This window comes from Phalaenopsis equestris, unplaced genomic scaffold (genome assembly GCF_001263595.1).
Source record: "Phalaenopsis equestris unplaced genomic scaffold, ASM126359v1 Scaffold000834, whole genome shotgun sequence".
In the NCBI taxonomy this organism is placed as follows: Eukaryota; Viridiplantae; Streptophyta; class Magnoliopsida; order Asparagales; family Orchidaceae; genus Phalaenopsis; species Phalaenopsis equestris.
This window is the reverse complement of record NW_018165274.1, coordinates 819936-840523: the sequence shown is the minus strand read 5'-3', so window position 1 is coordinate 840523 and position 20588 is coordinate 819936. Positions and strand designations below refer to the sequence as shown.

General features: G+C 35.4%; 1 protein-coding gene across 1 annotated transcript in view; it reads right to left on the bottom strand.

Moving 5' to 3' along the window:
• Nucleotides 1-20588, bottom strand: part of LOC110031496 (DNA mismatch repair protein MLH3-like) — a 108347-nt gene that overhangs the window by 50031 nt on the left and 37728 nt on the right. Inside the window, exons 5-11 of the mRNA XM_020734719.1 lie at nt 16061-16209; nt 15930-15987; nt 8389-8446; nt 8162-8254; nt 7916-8081; nt 7813-7828; nt 7520-7743 (exon numbers count right to left, since the gene is read on the bottom strand). Coding sequence (XP_020590378.1) covers nt 7520-7743; nt 7813-7828; nt 7916-8081; nt 8162-8254; nt 8389-8446; nt 15930-15987; nt 16061-16209 — 764 coding nt within the window. The remainder of the gene's footprint in view (nt 1-7519; nt 7744-7812; nt 7829-7915; nt 8082-8161; nt 8255-8388; nt 8447-15929; nt 15988-16060; nt 16210-20588) is intronic.

Here is a 20588-nt window from a genome sequence, read left to right as displayed (position 1 = left end):
AAGTTTTTCCTGGGTTTTTTTCTCTCGTTTTATCCACGAGAAGGATATCATCAGCAAAAAGCATACACCAAGGTACATCCTCCTGTAGATGTCCAGTAAGACCATCCATAACTTTCTTGTCTTCCCAAAAGTTGCATACCCTTCAATGGACTGGCCTTGATGAAAACAAACTCTCCAACTTCAAACTCATAGTATTTCCTCTACATGTCTTGTACCGTCCATAGTCTGTCTCTAATTAGTCTAATCTTCTCCGCAGTAACATCAACCAAATTAGCTCCAATGATCTTTCTTTCAGTTGTTTCAGCCCAAAATAGAGGTGTCCCTGCATTTTATTCCATAAAATACTCATATGGAGATATTCCAATGCTAGTCTGGTAATTATTATTATAGGCAAACTCTACTAAGGGTATATGTGATTCCCAAAATCCACCAAAGTCAATGACACATAATCTTAGTAGATCCTCCATGGTCTGAATAGTCCACTTTGACTATCTGTCTAAGGGTGAAATAATGTGGTGAAAGTCACTTGAATGCCCAAAGCTTCCTAAACCTTTTTCCATAGTTTGGAAGTAAACATGTCATCTCTGACAAAAATTATAGACTTTGGCACTACATGACATGCAATCTCATAATCTGATCCACATATAGTATGGCAAGCTTCTCAACTGGATATGTTAGTCTACTAGGGAGAAAATGACAGATTTAGTCAATCGATCGACAATTATCCATATGGCATCGTAATCTCCTCCCATTTCCACTATGAAATCGGTAAAGGCTGCAACTAACCTACAGGAAATTGATGCTCTACCTTCACTAGCTGCCATGAAAGACACTTGGCCACAAATTCTGTCACACCTCTTCAATTCTGGCTAGTAAAATGTTTTTTTGAGATCTTGATAGATTTTATAGCTCCCTAAGTGAATAGTATAACCAGATAAATGTGCTTCCTCCAAAATTTCATTCTTCAGATAATCAAAATCTGGAACATAAACCGTGTCTTTATGCCTTAATAGACCATCATGATTTATCACATCTCTCTCTAAATTTTCTGCCTGAACCTACTTCAAAACTTTCTAAATTTTTGTTATTTCTGGCTAAAGAATCTCCAATTCTGCTCTTTAGAGTTGGCTGCATTGTCAACTGATGTAACTGAACCATTTTATCATTACAATAATCAACTATAGTCAACCTAAGCCACTCAAGATCTTTAATTAATTGTACTTGCCGAGTAAATAAATAATTCAAATTACCATAAGCTTTTCTACTCAACGCATTTGCAACAATATTTGCCTTTCCTGGATAATCCTGAATATCTATATCATAATCTTTAAAAAAATTCAAGCATCTCCTTTGCTTCAGGTTTAACTCTTTCTGAGTGAAAATTTATAATTCATTTCAAACTCTGGTGGTAAGTGACAACTTCACACCTAACTCCATACAGATAATGCTTCCAGAGCTTGACTGCAAAAACAACTGCAGCGAGCTCCAAATCATATGAAGGATAGTCCCTTTCATGATTCTTCAATTGTCGTGAAACATAAGCGATGACCCTACTATGTTGTATCAATACACAACCCAAACCCCTTAAAAATGCATCACTGAAAATTTGAAACCCATCAAAATCTAAAGGAATGGCCAAAACTGAAGCAGATATTAAGCAAGTTTTCAGCTTTTGAAAAACTTCCTCACAACGATCAGATCAATCAAACTTCAACGACCTTTGAGTCAACCTTGATAGTGGCATATTAATCTGTAAAAACCCCTCAACAAATCTCATATAATAACTAGTCAGACCTAAAAAATCATGACCTCAGTAACAGTAGTAGGTCTTGGTCAATCTGCAATCATCTTAACCTTATTTTGATCAACAAATATGACGTCTTCATTAACAATGTGCCAAAAAAAAGCCACATTTTTAAGCCTAAATTCACAATTAGAAAATTTACCATAAAGTGTATTATCCTTCAAAACTTGTAGCACAGACGAATTTCATCCCTTGAATACACCAGAACATCATCTATAAATATGATCAGAAAAGTATCTAGAAATCATCTGAAAACCCTTTAATCAGATCCATGAAAATTGTTAGAGCATTTGTCAATCCAAATGGCATCACCACAAATTCATAGTGCATATATCTGGTCCTGAAAGTGATCTTCGTTATATCTTATTCTTTAATTCTTCCTTTCCTCCAATCATAAGTTCCACCTCACCTGATTGATCAACTTCCATAAAAAGACCACTTGGCATTCTCACTGATAATATCACGGGCATTAAAATAACAATCAATTGCATCACTTTAGTCTGTTAATCAGCTATAAAAGAATGTGATGCTCCTGAATAAAATAGCACTCATATCGGTCTACTCTGAAGATATATAATATCTATTATTTAAAATTATTGCATTAGACATTTAAAGTTAGCTTATTAATAAATTCAAACCCTTTTTTTATGTACGCAAGACAAGAATCATATGATGCTTAAAGTGAACTGGTTAAAATTATTAAAAAAAAAACATACTTGTGATAACATCAGGAGAGTCCTTAGCTTCCTTCTGTGATAATGCATTATACTTTAGGCTGAACATTCTGCTGAGTCTGACCAGAATTTGGCACTGACCATAAAGATTCAACTGCCCTCGGTCTACCATAGCCTCTAGGTGGTGAATCACTGCTCCTGGAATCTGTTGGAGCCGTCTGATCCAATTTAGAGCAATTGTTAGCCATGTGTAGTGGCAAGTGGCACCAAAAGCATGTGTCCAATCCAGACAGACACTCACCATTGTGTGAGCTTCCACACTTTTCACACCTATTTACTGCATACTAGGTGCCAAAGCTGATGGATCTAGCCTTCTAAACACTTGTATCAACTGATTGAAAGGACTATCTCTGAGAGCTCCGAGGAAATTTAGATCCACCTGAATTTGTTGCCTAATGAAGCTCCTTCCTCTAAGTAGTCTCCGGATCCAGCTCAATCCTCTTAGCTCTCTTCACCAAAACAGAGTAATCATTGATTCCAAGAGGAATCAATAGCTGTCTAACCACATCCCTGAGCCCATACAAAAATCGGTGGCACTTGTCCTTTGCATAAGGGATCAACTGAGGCGCATATCTTAAAAGCATGGTGAATTAAGCTTCATACTGCATAATAGAGCGATCACCCTGTACAAATCTGATAAACTTATCCCGCATTTATCTCTAGGCGGATAGTGGTAAAAACCGTTATCTAAAGATATTCAAGAACTCTCTCCACTGAATCATGTCACTGGTTCTACCCGAAATTTCTCCTACAGCTGTCCAAGCCACCATCTCTCCGCTTCACCAGCTAACCTCCTCTACTGGAACTGGCCTAAGTCTGAGAGATCTTAATCAACTGTGTTATTGTAGTCATTATCTCAGTAAATGCATCTGAGTTCACAGTAATAAACGGGGGAACAACAGCTTCGACAGTCTCATCTCTTACCCCCCCCCCCCCCCCCCCCCGATTTTTCATATTTCTGAAAGAGTATAAAAGAGATTATAATTAGATACAATTGAATTCCTTATCGACATTACTTAAGAATTAAGGAAATCATCCTAATGGCTCTTCTAGATCAAGATCAAATCTATTTGCTCTAATACCACTATTGTCACGACCAAGCCCGGTGCTTAGAATTAACTAAGGAGTGTACTATAGTAGAATGGTATTAACATCCAACTAACTATCCACAAAATGTTTCAACAACTTCCAATATATAAAAAAGCCACTAATCCACAAAATGCAATAAATTCTAAAACATCCAAAATAACATCTAAAGCCAGTACAAAATAATATATCAATATCTGAAAGAAATAATAATAACAAATTATCATCATAACAAATATACCTAGCAGTAGTGATCCTCCTCTGGTAAACAAAATCTCTCCTATTAGACGTATCAACCTAAAACATTTTTCTCCTGAAAGAGAACATTAACTTCAACCGTAAGTAAAACTTAGTGAGTAATTATAATCTAATATGCATTAAATTTATATAATATGTTATTCTATGTTATGTTATGCATGAATGACCAATAAAAAATGGAGTTAATTTCACTAAAACTTTAAATTTATATGTTCCCATTTTACTTTAAGTACTATCATTTTTTTTAATTCTTTAATAGTCATCGTTGGATTACCGTCATACCCAAAGGTATCATTAAATGGCCGAAGGCACCCTCAAAAATGTACCTGAAGGTAACCTCAAATTGCACCCGAATGCGCAAATTTACCGTCCATTTTAATGTGCACAAGTACATTACATCTCCTGTTAGTATCATCTAGGGTAATCATGTATGACTTCAACATTTAACTTTCATTTCCTTTTATTTAAATTACATCCTTTTAAAGACATTAAGTAATTTTTCCCTTTCCTCTTTCATCTCATTTCATTCTTAAGCTACAACAAGCATACAAACATAAAATAATTGCCTAAAACATTTAATAAAGTTTAAAATTAATACATATAAAAAAATAATTCCTCGTCTTGACTTCAGAGACTACTGAAAAAGTTTATTACTTCTCCTCACTTCATAATACCTAAATCAATAAAATGTGCATATACTTATAAGAACTTCGTTTTAATGGAAAAACTTAAATGTGGCTAGCTTATTTAAAGAACTCTAATCTCTATTGACAATAAAGTTCTTAGTCTTCCTCAAAATTTGAAAATTTATCAGTCTTCTACACCCTTCTGATTACATAAAAAAGATATTTAATAACATTAATTTGAATAGTTATTCTATTTTTTCCAATAACAATATACCATTAATATTTACCTTATAAGTTGCTCGGATCGATCCTCCTCCTAACTCCCACGCTCCTCCAACTGCTCGTTCGAATTTGAAATCATTATATTAAGGTTCTAATTAATTTTTTTATCTCGCATTTAAACACACACACAAAAAAATTATATATATAATAACATATTAATTAACTTACTAAAAAAATATTATACATATCTTATATAACTTGCCTTTGCCCTAGCTCACGCACAAAACTTGCCCCTTCCTACTTTCCTCGACTCGATCACGTGAGTTTCTTCGGTCCCGTCTCACCCCAGCAAAGTACATGTGCAACCCCCTCCTTCCAATGCACACAACAAAGCAAGGATCACCTCGCCAATTTCGACTCCCCTTCTCTTCTTCTCTCTGTACGGGAACAAATCCGCAATAAGTTCGCTCTTCTTCCTCTTCACCTTCTGTCTTGACTCAAAGCAGACTTCCCTTCCTCTGCTACGCAAGCACAGTTTTGAAGGTTATCTCCTCTCCTTCACAAGGCTCAACAGCCCTACAGTGGCACGCAAGCTCTTCCTTGCGCTACTTTGGCTTCTCTCACAAAGACGACATGACTTCGGTTGCGGCTCGTTCCCAATAAGTCTCTCATGTCGCCTCCTCCCTCACCTTCCTCCTTCCCGTCTAGATTACAAAGTTTTACAGTAACCGCAACTTAATCCTTCTTCCTTCTCCTATGCGGCTTCCATTAATCTTCCTAGGTTGTGATTTGATTTGTTCGAACAAGGAAGTGACAGATAAGTTATAACTGAAGGGATATGTCTCCTCAAACCGTCGACATTTTTTCTTTTTTTATCATTCTTTTATCTTTTATTAAAATTTTAGTTATTACATCAAGTATGTATCTCCGAGATGGCATGGCTAGGGTTCAAGAATAGGAAGGAAATTTTTGGTGTAGATAGAGTTTGGGGAAATCAAAAGTGTGGTTGAGCATAAAAACGAAAATTTTAAAATAGGAAAGGTGAACGCTAGAAAACCCTAGGATAGGACTAGGGTTTGGCTAGCTCTGATACCAAATAATACCGAAACTAGTTAGAGAATCAACGAAAAAAAAAGAAACTTTTATTAATATTAAAATTGGGTTGCAAAGCGACACAAATGGAAAAGGGAACTACAACACCAAATCAACTCTCCGGCTGGGACCGGAAGTAAAGATCTGGAAGCAATGGTGGCTTCGACGAAGCGACAAGGGAAAAGGAGAAGAGTGCGGGGCTGTCAGAAATGTTGGAAGGCTAGTTGGTGGCTGGTTTAGGGGTTTGGGAAATTGGAGTGGTAGGTAAAATTGCAGATAAGGGTGGTGAAAGGTGTTGGGTGATTGCAAGGTGAGTCAGAGCAAGGAAAATTGTTGTACGCAGGCCCGATAGGATACGAGCGGTTAGGATGGTTGGACAGGAAGGCCAGCAGCAGGTTAGAGGTGAATAGGGTTGGAATGCGGGTTGAAAAGTTGAACGAAAAGGCAGTGGCAGAAAAGGGGCGGCAAGTCAGTGAGGATGGTAGTGAAATGGACGGCGGCCAATGGAAGGAGAAGGGGTAGGGAGGAAGATAGAGTAAAAGGGGTAAGATACATCACCGCCTGGGAGAAGGATACAACCGGAGCACCACCACCTTCTCGAATACAGCCCTAGAACAGGGAGAACAACTCCACAAAGGAATCTGAAAGCAACACAGAAAAACTAAACCAAATGACTCAGTCAAGTAAATCACGAAAAAGGAAGGATAGAGGGAGGGCCGGCGGCAGTGGCGCTCGATCGAATGGACGCTAGAAAGGAAGTAAATACAGCCCGACTCCTACGGTGTCTAGACCGGTTCCCCTATGCCGGTTGGCTTGTTTCCCGCATCCGTGCAGAAAACTCCCTCACCCGCATCATCCAATAGTGTCATATTCCTTCATCCAATTCCAATCGTTTCTACTAAAATTATACATCATAACATCATATAGATTAGAATTAATTGAAGGGGCTTGCCTATGATCAACATCAGTAATTAACCGAAAGAATGCGCCCAAGGAACACTCCAAACAAGTCATAAATTCATTGCAAAAGAGAAAAATCTATATGCAATCCCTTATCAAGTATGAAATTTACCTGCTACAAAATCAACCTAATATTACCTAAATAGATTATTTTAGTCTGAAGAGGACTTTCGAATCCCAAAATTACTATTTCTTATGTTTTTTGAAGCAAATTTACTAGCATCAGGATACCAAAAATAAAAAATAAAAGATAACACGCACAAATAACCAAAAGATATTGTAAACCATACTGCAAAACAAAAATAGCCATAGAAGGATTCTGTATCCTGATAAAATAAGGAGACTTCTCACGTAAACTCCATAGGAGAATTTACAACTGCTAAAAAAACTCTTCACCACGGACTTAATTTGGAGATCTAAATTTGTATTACCTCATGAGAATACCACAGAAAGCTGCAATAGCATCTGTAAATTGTAATACATCATTCATGTCTCACATTCTAACTTGATAGCTTATACTGTGAAAAAAGAACTTGCCAAACAAATCATTCACATAAAAAAAAGACAAACAGTATTTGTAGAAATAAGATGGCTTAAAAGACGAAAAAATCACAACCCAGAAAACTCATTAAATCCTTCTTCATGATAAAGATAACAAAAACATAAAATGCATTCACGTAAGAATATCAAAAGGATAATAGATGCAGGATGACAAAAAAGTATCCATGGGATAGAACCTTGAATTCAACTACCGTCTTTGAAGGCTCAAAACTTAGAACATAGCTTGACAAAGGGCAGCAAAGATTAAGCAAATATGCCGGATATTCTTGAGTTTTTTGTCTCTTCCTGCAGTGATTTTCAGAGGCAACCCTCAACTTAGCGGTCGCGGACTGAAAACTTGCAGCAAGGCTATTAATCAAATTATGGATTGGACCTTTGGAAATGAACCTTGCATTGATATCTGAATCCGTAAAGGAAAAAATATTGAAGCTTAAAGAAAAATGATTAAACGTAAAGCAAAATAGGATACAGATATATTGGAATACCTACAAAACAAATAATAAACAGAATGAACTGATAAACAAGAATATCCTGCATAGGTATGTTTTCATCAACGAAAACATTATAAATACCTTTGTCGAGAATGCACCTATTGGCCCTGATATGTACCCAGAAAGTGAAAGTTCTCCGTCAGAGAAAACAATTTCTCGGAGTGAACTAGAAACCTCATTTCCAAAACCATCAGTCACCAAAGGCAAAGAAGACATGCTAGGAATTGTGCAAAGGAGTTTCTGTTCACTGCACTAACAAAATATAACTGAAATTACACAGTTCAAAAAGAGAGTAAACCGGTGTATGTTTTTACATTAAGAACTCACCCCTCAATTTCAATAACCTTGAATGACACATGTGGATGCACAAGTGCTATCCTAAAGACATATTTCTTCACAGAATGCAGCACCTTTCTAAGGCTTCAAGATAGAAAATCGACAGAGCAAGTGTCATTCCACATATAGATGAGCTTCATCAAACAAATAAATGTAATGTGGCAAATTATGTAAATTCTTTGAATGGAAAAGGATGGAAAAACATTGTAGAAAGAAACCTAGATTGCATTGATTTCCTCCGAATTGGTTGATTATAAAATAAATCTCGAACTATTACTGCAAGAAAAAAGCAAGAATTTTTTAAAATAAGTTAATCAAAACAATCAGTAGAATTTTTGAATGGGCCAATAGAAACGGAAAGCTAATGGATGCTAAGACTAGCCTAAGCGCTTATTTGGCAACACTATGTCGCGTAACCCTTCACCACAGTTGTAATAAGTACATCAACAGGAAGCAAAATTTTACAACAAATATCCTCTGCGATATTCTGAAACCAAGCAGCATTAAGCAAATGCAACATTGGCAAAAAAAAAAAAAAAACACCAATGTTGAACTCTGTTCCTGCTAAACAAGGTGACATGATCGAATAAAAAAATGATGATAGAATGAAAAAAACCAATCTCAATATCATGCAAATTGAGATCAAAACACCGTGCAAAGCAAATTCAAATAATGATGATTCATTCCGCAAAAAAATGCTTCACTGATAAGTCCAACACCAAAACTGACAAAGATGGGTTTTAGCATTGGGTGGCGCATCTCCTGGTAAGAAAGGCAAAAAACGTACCTATAATTGCTCAAAACATTACTTTTACGTCAAGTAGATGATAGCACATCTCCAAATGAGAAAGGCAAAAAAACCAATAAGGAATCATTCGAAAGATGGCTAGTACACAAAAGAGACTACACTGATGAATTCAGAGCATCGAACTAGAGACATTGCGCATTGCGATTATGAATAACCACCAGAGCAGTCAGAACTATCAAACATTTGTTCTTAAAACATATTATGTTATGCATCCAAAACTCCAAAAACAACTTGACCACTAAATGAAAACCTGATCAACATGTCGGCCTGCAGACGTGGTATAGCACAAATCAGAGCCAAATGCCACAATCACAATCAATAATAATAATAATAATAATCTAAGTATCACGCATGTCATATATCTCACGTGACTCCCCCCAACCTGAAGACTTCCTCTGCTTCTCTTTAGATTACTCGCCGACATTGCCTTCTCTCACAACATCTACACAAGCAACAAACTCGTTGTTCAATGTTTCTCTCTATTTTTTAGCGGCACAAGCCTCCCAACTAATGTCATAACTCCTTCAACCACTCCAACATGCGACCACCAATCACCTAGTTATCCAGCCCATCAAACTAACCAGCTGCATGTTGGCTCCCTGCTAAAGCTCCTCCCTGGCTAGTTTAAACCACCGATCTCTTTTCCTATCCACCTCATTCTATCTTCCGACCAGTCTCTGAACAAAGAAACTCATTCTTTCACTCCTCTCTCTACAATTATGACCCCTGTCCTCTCTCTCCCTACAACTAAATGCCCTCTTGTCTCTCACTTTCTCTCTCTAAGTAAAAAGAAATCAAATTCCCTCATCTCTCCACCTCATTCTCACTTTATCTCTCCACACAAAGAGAAAAATCACACTTTCTTTCCACCTATACCTCACTCTCTCACTTTCTCTCTCAAAACAAAGAGAGAAACCATTCTTTCCTTCTCAATCAATCTCTACTCTCTTTCTAACTTGCCGTTTTTTTAGACAACCTCAGAGGGAATTTTATTAAATAAACAAATAATCTTTCTGACTCTCCCTAAATAACGATAAGACGCGAAATTTCTTTTCCTCCTTTCTACCTAGAAAGGTAGCGAAGAAGGCCTTGCATTGCCAAAAAAACTAACTTGCATTAACAAAAAGCCAAGTACATAAACATTTTTTTATTAAAGTAAACGAATTGGAAAATTTGTCCTCATTTTTGTATGAGTTACCCATACATGTCTTTCTTGGCATTATGTGGAAAAATGTCAGTCGAATCACCACCAAAATCTTAGCATAAAACCCTAGAAGAAAAGAAGAGATGTCGGCAGCACACGAAAAACTAACCCTGGACCCTCATGAAAGCAAACATATAATAAATGGATAACTATGAGTTACCCAAGAGGATAGGCCAACTCCTCAAAACAAAGTAAACTTGAAATGGTTCAGTCGAGACAAACATGCGAGATGCGTGTTTTCGGTCACAGGAAGTACTGCGTGTAGGTCACGTTTCTGCATCCGCTTGGACATGGGACGACCAGCAACAACGAATCTAGTGAAAATCGCATGCATGTTCAAGCAAAAGAGATATAGAGAATGCTCGCTTGCGGGGGAGGACCAAATTGAGAGCTCTTACAAGGTATACCAGGGTTTATTTTCTTTAATTTTTATATAGTAATTTTGTTAGGATTATTATATAATTAATAAAAAGATGTTATAAGTAATTTTAGAAATTATTAATAGTTGATTATTATTTGATGATAAAAGTGATAGATCGAAAAACTTTTGCTTTATAAGATTTGGAGATTTTAATTGTTGATTTCACACAAGTATGAGAAAGTAAAGGATAGAATATTTAATGTGTTGTATCTTTTTTTAGATAAATGAATTAATTTAAACGATATTAAATGTTAATAATAAGTTTTTATTAAACAAAAAAATTTAGATTAAGGAATATTTAAGATTGAAGCGAAAAGATGCAATTGCGGCATAAAAGAGAAGTGTTTAATTGAAAATTAATTATAATCAAATAAATAATGATCTAAGTATTAAAATAAGTTTTATTTCTTAACAGTATCAAAATTTTGAGGTGGAAAATATTGGGATCCAAGAACAAGAAGGATTAACAACAATAATGAGGTTAGGGTTTCCCATTTAAATTATAAATTGTCGCTTTAAATTAAGATTGACAAATCTAAATAATAGGTTATATTAAATGCAATCTGATTTTGGCAAGTTCAAGTTTTTGTGTTGGAAAATTGATATGAGTAGAAAGGTGAAAGGCTTTGACTTTTTCAGTAATTTTCATGCTTGATTTCATTTATACTCCATTCCAGCGAGATTTAATATGACGGATTCTTCATATTATTAAATAAAAAAATATGCATGTTAAATAGATGCATAATGATTTTTCCTATAAAGTTATTAGGAGTATTGAATGACATTTTGGATTCCAATAGAAGAGCATATATCGATATATATTGCATGACATTTAGATCCTAGTAGAAATGCATTTATTATATAACATTTAAAAAATTGTCATGCATAAAGAGTTGCATGATAATTTACTTATGAAATAAGATTATTTTTTCCCCTTCTTATTCTAGTAAGCATGCATGTATTCATAAATAAATGAATACAAAGTGTCACATAAGAAAGTAATGCATGTTAGAAAAGTAAAATGAGCGTCTATACAAAAGTTTGTAGTGTATCTTAAGAGGAGTTCACCTCATTATGGTACTGGCTGGGGACACCAATGTACTCGTGGGCCAAGATGTTTATCTTACCATCTCAGAAAATTATGAAATTTCAATGACAGTTGTGCTAACGGGAGAGTATTGGCCAAAGATGAGTATGCATTATACTACCTCAAATAATTGTGAAATTTAGATCACTAACCGTTGTACCGACGGAAGAGTATCGATCAAGGGTGAGTAGGCACACTTCTACCTCAGAAAATCATGTAATTTAGATCACGAACCATTATGTTGATGGGATAATATTGGTCAAGGTATGTTAAGTTATGGTTGATGATGCTACTGAGATAAATGTAAGAGTTAAGAACATGAAATAAAAGTAAAGTTAAGGATTAAACTTTAAATAATAAAGTAAAAAATTAATGTGTAAGGAATTTAATAGTATTATCATTGAGCAAATGTCACGAATACGTGCATTAGTTTATTATATGATTATCAATAATGAAATATGAAAAATCAGCATGCATATTGTCTTCTATTCTTTCGAGTACTGTAGTCCAAATTTGATTACTCCACTGAGTTATCTAGGAAAACTCATCATATTGTTTAATATATTTCAAGTTTAAGTTTTTGAATTAAGATAAATTCTGGAGACAAAATGTGTTCAGAAGGCGAGATCAACAAAAGAAAAAGTAAACTTCTAATTTGTTAATTAAATTGCATTATTTAGTGATTCTTTCAATTTAACTGACATAAACTCTTTTAGTGATAGAAAATTTATAAAAAAAAATTATTTTCATGGACTAACAGTTTGATCCCGTCTTGGTTAGTTCAAAGCTCCGGGTCGGGTCGTGACACAAATGGAATTTATTAAGTCCATGTAATTGAGCTTATGCAAAAATTAAATTGACTCACAAACTTTTTTAGTCTATGTCAAACACTTGTATATCAAACCTAGCTCCATGTAAAAAGCAAGTATTATAGAAGTAAAAATATGACAGTTGGTATCAGGAGAACCTTGATCTTGTGGAGGATGTGCATCATAAAAATCATATTGTCTCGGATGTTTGGACTAATAGTGTTTGGAACTTAAAACTTTTTTATTGATCTTGTTGGGGCTGAAAATGCTCATTATATTTCCACTATCCCCTTTGATCTTACTTACTAAAAAAGACACTCTTATGCTCAAAATGGTTCCTAAAGGCTCCAATAACAAAAACTCTTTATTTCACATTACATCATTTTCAAAAAAATGATTGGGGTGAGGGTATATGGAGTTGGGCATTATCTACATCTATGTCTTTCTTTGCTTGGAGACTCTTCCATGGTGTAATCCCTTGTGAAGATATTCTTAAAATCAAAGGTTTGAGGTTCAAATCTCAATGCCCTTTATGTAAAAATGAGAAAGAATTAGTGGACCATCTTTTTTTTTCTTGCACTATCTCTTTAGATGTGTGAAAAAAGGGGGGGTAACTTCTATGCCTTAATACTACATTTCCTTCGAGGGACATATACGAAGTTGTAATTTTTGCAATCCTGCAAGGAGGAAGCATCATTTTTTACAAATCTATCCTTTTATTATTTGTTTGTTTATATGAAAGGCTCGGAATGATACTAAACAAACAGAAAAGTGTGTTACTAATGTTGTTATATATGATAATACATTGGCTTATATCAATAGGTTGGCTGGTTTGGGTATTAACAGCATGTTAATGGGGTTAGTAGAAGAGGTCAGCAACTCCCTACTTTGGTGAGAGAGCTGGCCCACCAGGCTAACTGGATTAAATTCAATGCTAATGGCAGTTGGATATTGATGACGCTGGCATTGGTGGCATTGCTAGGGATGAGCAGAGTAGATATCTATTATACTTCTATTCTCCATGTATTATTGCTCATCCTCTGGTAATTGAAGTTAGCGTTGTGTATATGGCAGTTTTACTAGCTAGTTGTGCCATATGGTCCTCTGTGCAAGTTGAGATGGTGTTTTGGTTGAAATATTACAAGGCATAAGGGGGGCACCTTGGAACATAGTACATTATTTCAAAAAAATCATGTTTGTTACTTCCTGCATAAACATTTCTTGGAAATTTTTTCACAGAGAAGGAATAGACCAGTCAATTGGCTGACAAGTTTTGGTGCTAATATGATGAAATTCTTGTGGGAAGGAAACCTTTTGGGACCTTGCTCGCATTGGTTGTTGGGGATCTGTTGGATGCCCCTTATATCAGACTTTGACGTAATTTTTTTGGAGCAATGCTAACAACAGTTGTGGCTGGGTGTTGCTCATTTTTTTATGATTTCATTTTTGGGAGTTTGGTGTTATCAATTATTGCTCCTCATCGGAATGGGATTTTATTTCCAATAGTTTGCTGCACATTCTATTTTATTTTTTATATACTGGGAAGGGGTTTTTATATTGTATCGATCATGCTACTCTGTCATTACCTTTCGTTTTCTATTTGGTGGTGTAGAATGCTGACCTTGTGCAGGACATCCGTGTCAGACATCAATGGGGTTGTTTGATGACTGTTGGGAAAGTTGGATGTGATGAACTTAATGATAGTTATAACTGCAGTATCATCACATTTAATTTTCTCTGATTTGTGTTTGCTAGTTTTTTGTTTGGATTTGAGATCCTGTTTAGTGATGTTGTCTTGTCTTTCTTGTGGTAGCACTTTTGACAATGATGGAGTTGTTTTCATGTCGGTTGGAACAATTAGTTGGATGGGTTACTAAACTGAAACTGAAAATGAAAATTATATGCAATTATCTTACACTTTATTTTCTCTGATTTTGTGTCGGCTGGCTTCCTGTTTGGATTTGTTGTTGTTGATTTGATTTTGTTGTCACACCTGCTGAATTTATTTGGTGTTGCATATGTGGTTTTCACTGTGCATTATTTAATTTATCAGGGCTGCAAAGCCATGTGGAAGTCAAATGTTCTATCAAGATAGTTTTCTATCCCTGGCTGCTATTTCCTAGTTTCTTTATGCAGCTATATTTCTTTCCTGCCTGCCTTGGTTCATAGTACTATTTCAACTATGGGGGCTGCTCTACTATGGGTCTATCAATGTCTTATTTAAGCTGAATTTCTTTTCCCTGCTCCTAAAGTTAATGAATTCTTTGTGTAGCTATATTTTCTATCTGTCGTGGTTTGTGCTTCCCTCTGCAGTTTGAGAGATGGTTTTTTGGTTATGAGCTGCTTTGACTTGAAGTTTAAGTGAAGGAGATACTGTCAGGAAACTAACCTGCACAGTGGATTGACCTAATCAGATTATGGTATCATTCTGTTGTCGAGATTTAACTGGATTCGTTTCTTTTAGAGTTTTATATTTTTGGGGTATGCATGTACACCTTTTTGGAGATCATTTTTTTAGTCTGTTGTACACCTGATGTTTGAGACCTTAGAACTGTGTATTGTACTTATTTTGGTTGTTAGTGGGACCCAATCATCAAGACTTTTGTACTTTTTACCTTAATAAAATTTCCTCTGAACTTCTGCAAAAAAATATATATATATATATATACATATATATACACACACATAACCTAACATCTAGCCGATGATAGTTAAGTGAGAGTAGCATTAGGATGGTGGTTTCCTCATAAGTCCTCATGATGCATCCTTTATTGTGTTCAAATTCTGAGCCGAACCTTGGCCTATTGATTTATACCTTATCCCCAACCATGAGAACATGGATTAGAACACTAATGCTCATTTCTTAAAAAATTATCAGACATTCATTTCCATTTGGCTCGTCTCAAGTTTTTGTGCCCTTCAATGACTGTTCTTACAATCTCGTAATTGAGATTTTGTGCCCCTTTAAACAGCCAATAATAAATGAAGGCTAACGCAAGCTCTTATGAAACAAACACTGCGGCACTTGAATCTTATGATAAATGGGCAACGAGTCATCAAGAGAAGAATGCCTGAAGTTAGCATAATGTGCAGCCTAATGCAATTTCATCACTAAACCAAACAAATAATCGCTTATCTAACAGAATGTAATTTCAGCACATAGCCAAATAAAAACAAACAGAAATCTATAATTTCATGACAAAGGAATTTCGTTACATGACACAAAAATTATAGAACATCAATCTCCACAAGACTGAAACTTTCTAGCTTGGATGGTAAGACCATTCAATCCCTTGACGAAACCACTTAAGGTAAATTGGCCAAGCAAGTTTACAGTTCCAGGTCATAGAATATTTAGCAATTCTTCCAATTATACCTATCCTGATGTCATATTCTGATATGATAAAGAAAGAGCGAAAGAGAACGTTACCAGTAGTACCAACATCATCCCTCTGGTCATCGATTCCAAAAAATAAGCACTTCGAACTCTGTTATGTTTAGTAAAACATCAGAGAAATAAGTCCTAATTATCATCAAAAGAAAGTATGTTAACAGCTATACCTTTATGATCTTACAATATGCATTTGGCTTTCCCCGAGCTTTAGACCTAATTTCTAATAAAGAAACATCGGAAATGGAAGATAGGGCCTCTCCTCTAAAGCCAAGGCCCTCTGTACCAGCGTCTGCCACAAGAAGGGCCTTTGATGAAGCTGCTCATGTCAAACAAGAGTCTAAACATTGATGGAATACCACTTATTGGATAGCATAATCATAAAGACGTAGAAACACTTATTTTGCTACACTCATAATGGACTCTGGGCACACCATAATCACATGGACAAAAGGAAAGAACATTATCACCATTCATTAATCAACCAAACAAGAATTTCAAACCATTCACTTACAAGAAACAGCAAAAAGATACTCAAGCAAATGAATACATCTAGCTCATTATTTTAAGAGATTTGAAAATTCACTAAATAATTCCTATATCGACCATTAAAGAATTGGTACATGTATTAAAGCAAATTCAATCCTGGCATCAAGAAAAAGAGCTGGTATAAAGAGCAAAGAGGGCAAAGAGCGTAGATCCACATTCGGTTTCATTACTCATAATGATTTCTTTCAACACAAGGAGAGTAGCGAAACATTACAGTACTTCATGGTTTGAATGTCAACCGGTGAGAAGATTGGTTCTAAGGTAAGCTGTAATCGTGCTAAAAGTTGACAAGAAGATCTCAACCCACACCCAAACAAATAAATAATGAAAGACCTCACAACATACTGGTAGCAATGGCAAAAAATTGAAAAACTTCAAAAATAACAATAATAATTATGACCTTTTAGCTGATCAGTTGAGGTTTTTAACCAGACTACTCCTTCAATTGCATGCTACTCATATTATTTATGTCATACAAATAATGGCAGCAATTACTTCAAATAACTCTAAAGATTTGAATGCCTTCAAAACTAGGTACTATTCATAAAAAGATAGAAATAAAATTTTATGTGAATAAAAATACAAGAATTCTGATGCCCGTCCTTAAAAATGAAAAAAAGTAAATATGGTTGTAAAGGCCAAATTTTGCGAAGGTACAAGTGCATAATTATCAAATTAATTATACCGCTAATTCCAACTTTTTCTAAAATCATCAAAAATTATTATATTGCATTCTATTTCCCAAACAACCAATTTTGACACATAGAACAATATGCTAATTCTTAAAAACAAATAAGTTGTGGAATTCGCTTCTGTTTTATTAATTTTACTTAAGTTTTTATTTAACTTGTCTCATTATATTGTTCCTATTACAGTAGTTGTAAATTGAATTTAAGTTTTTCCCACATATCCTAACATGCAATGGTGGCTCTGGCAACGGATGGGATTAATTGAGGAATCTTTAAGTATATTGTTACATAATTATATTAATATACAAAGTGATACCGAATTAGGGTAACCAGTAGGAAGTGCAAACGACAACAGTGGTGTAACGTTCAGTTTTATGCTCATAAGTCTACCATTACGAGGGAGAATAAGGATTTGTTTGGCGCAGATTTTCCCTGCGGCGCGGCGTCCGGACGTCATTTTATCTCGTTTGGTGTGGCGCTGGAAGAGTGGCGTCCCGCAATTTCGATCGAACGTCGAACACGTATAGGAACCCGCTTCCCAACTTTCCAACGCGGCATTTTACCCCGTTTCCCTAGTCATAAACTTTTCGCCCCGTGACTACCGATCTCTCCCCTTTCCTCCTCATCGCCGATAGGTTTGATCAGGTGGCAAGATCGCAGGGAACTTCCAACCGCGTTCCTCTTCCCCAATCGGTATTATTCGACTGCTTCTGATCGACTGCTTCCGATCCCCATTGCAAGAAGTCACCGGATAAGGTGAGAAAGCACAGACATTGTTTTGTTTCTGTCCGATAAACAGACTGCAATTGTGTTTGGGGCAGTTACAATTTTGCTATTCTTTAAGCACATAATTGTTTTCTTTAATGTGTTATTTTCTGCAAATGTCAAATACATACCTTTGCTTTAATTACATACCTTTTTTTTTTTTACCATTGCTTTAATTGCATATCTTTGATTTCAATCCTGATGTTTGACATGTAAATACATAGGAATTATAGAAGCATGTTTGGGGGTTTGCTTTAACTGAGAGGGATGTCCGATTTTTTTTGCTTTGCTTTAAATGAGTGGGGGGATTGTCTACGCATATATATATTTATGTTGGGGGATTGCCTTAAATGTTCGATTTTTTGTGTTGGGGGATTGATTTAAATGTTCGATTTTTGTGCTGGAGGATTACCTTAAATGTTCGATTTTTTGTGTTGGGGGATTGATTTAAATGTTCGAATTTTGTGCTAGGGAATTACCTTCTGCTCCGATATATATACGTTGGGTTTAATATATATGTTGGGGGATTGCCTTATTAGATTTTGCATAATGATAATTTGTAAATTCTTGCAAAATGGTTTAGATATGCACTTATTAAATTCTTATGTGCTGGGAGATAGTAAATTCGTTGTAAATTTTCATATAAGTTTGTAAGCTCTGCAAAATGGATATACAATGCAGATTTTATCTGCAAAATGGATATAAGGGTGTCCGAGCAGCTCACCAAGAACCCGAATTCCTTGCAGTTTATAAAAGTTAAGGTGTTAGATATGCAAGCACAAAGGAATTGTGTGGTATGTGTGTAAACGATTCTTTTTTTTTTCTTTTGCTCTTCGGCTGAGTGGTATGATTGCAAATTTTCATAGAAGGGTGTAAGTTATGAATAAAAAGGATTTACAATGCAGATTTGATCTCCAATCTGGAGTACATCAGTCCGAACGAGTGTTTGAATGTAAAGTCGTTGCAGTTATTAAAGTTTAGGTGTTATATATGCAAGCACAAAGTAATTGTAGTTCCATGAGAATGACAAGGTTAATGTGTTTCCATCGTTGGAGGGGCTTCTCCATTATTTTCAGCAATTTTTTGTCATTTGCATTTATTTTATGCTATTTGCAGCAGTATTGGAAGTTGATACATGTATGGTTGCAATGTAGATGTACATGTACGGTTGCAATGTAGATGTACATGCACGGTTGCAATGTAGATGTACATGTACGGTTGCAATTTTTATATTATCGAGCAGGATTTAAAGCTGAAGTTTTTTATGTGGGTTTAGGTGAAGCTTTTTATGTGGATATAAAGCAGGATATAAAGCTGAAGTTGAAGATGAAGCTTTTTATGGTTGCAAAGTAGTGAAGCTTTTTATATTATCAAGCAGGATATGAAGTTTTTTATGTGGATATAAAGCTGAAGCTTTATAATATATGAATTGGGTGGGTTTGATGCAAATGTCCCGATTTACTTTCAACCCATTTTGATTGTTCCATTATGATTTGATGTACATTTCTATGAAGCAAGTGGTGATAATCTCAAATAACTATGGCTATGTTCCCTTTGGTGATGATTTGGCACTTTAGGATGGCTTAAATTTTTAAGCAACCATTGTTGCCATTACCAATGAAATCTACTTTCTTCACATGCAATGGCTATACAAGGCATTCAATGTGGGTTGTTTAAAGAGTTCTCTGAAAGCTTGGAAGCATTAACTAGCATTCATTATTAGATATTGTGGAATTTTCAAATGCAATTACTATACACTAGCATTTGGTTTGAAAACTTGGAAACATTAACTGGCATTCTGAAATGTAGGTGAAATTATACGTATGTTTGGTTTTCATATTACAAATGCTTGGTTTTCATTGGTTGTTGACAAAAATTATACAATTGAAGTATGTATATATTGTAGTGGTATACATGTAAATGCCCCATACACTAATTGAAGTATGCAATTCTTTTTTATTTTTTCTTTGGGGCAAGGTTGATTTGCCAAACTGTTGGGTATTATATGCCCCATATAAAGTTTTTTATGTCGTTTGTAATCTATGGTCTATATATGCGAGCTGAAACAGGAGCATTTACATACATATCACATAAATTGGAGCTGATTATATTTTGACATAAATATGAACTTTCTCTTTTGTTGCATTCAGAAGAAGATGAGCTCGCGAATTTCATGGACATCGCGACGAACACTCTGTCATTGTGGCCTCCAACCCTCACTGCTCCACGTCAGCCACACAGCTACGGGAGGAAGTTATATACCTGCCCACAGAGTATCGCCGAACAGTGCAAGTTCTTCCGTTGGGCAGACAGTTTGATTGATTCCCTAGATGACGTTGATCTAGAATGTAGAACATCACTTGAGGAAAGTCTAGCACGGGAGCTACACCGTGCAAATGTTAAAAATAATATAATTATTTTGCTAATTCTCATTGCAACAGTTTTAGAGTTTGTTTTTCCCTCCTTATGTTATCGGTTACTTGAAATGTGTTTATGTAATTCTGGACAATTATCATTGAAGTTTGGACAAAACAGTAGTCATGTACTTCCCTGAAACCTTTTTTTTTATTTAAGAGATGAATTCCTGTTGTAATATATAACACAAATGGGTACTTTAATTCGGAGTCTAAATTTTTTAGCAACGTTTGCGTTTACATGTTCATAATCGATGAAAAACTAAAATATGTGTTTGATC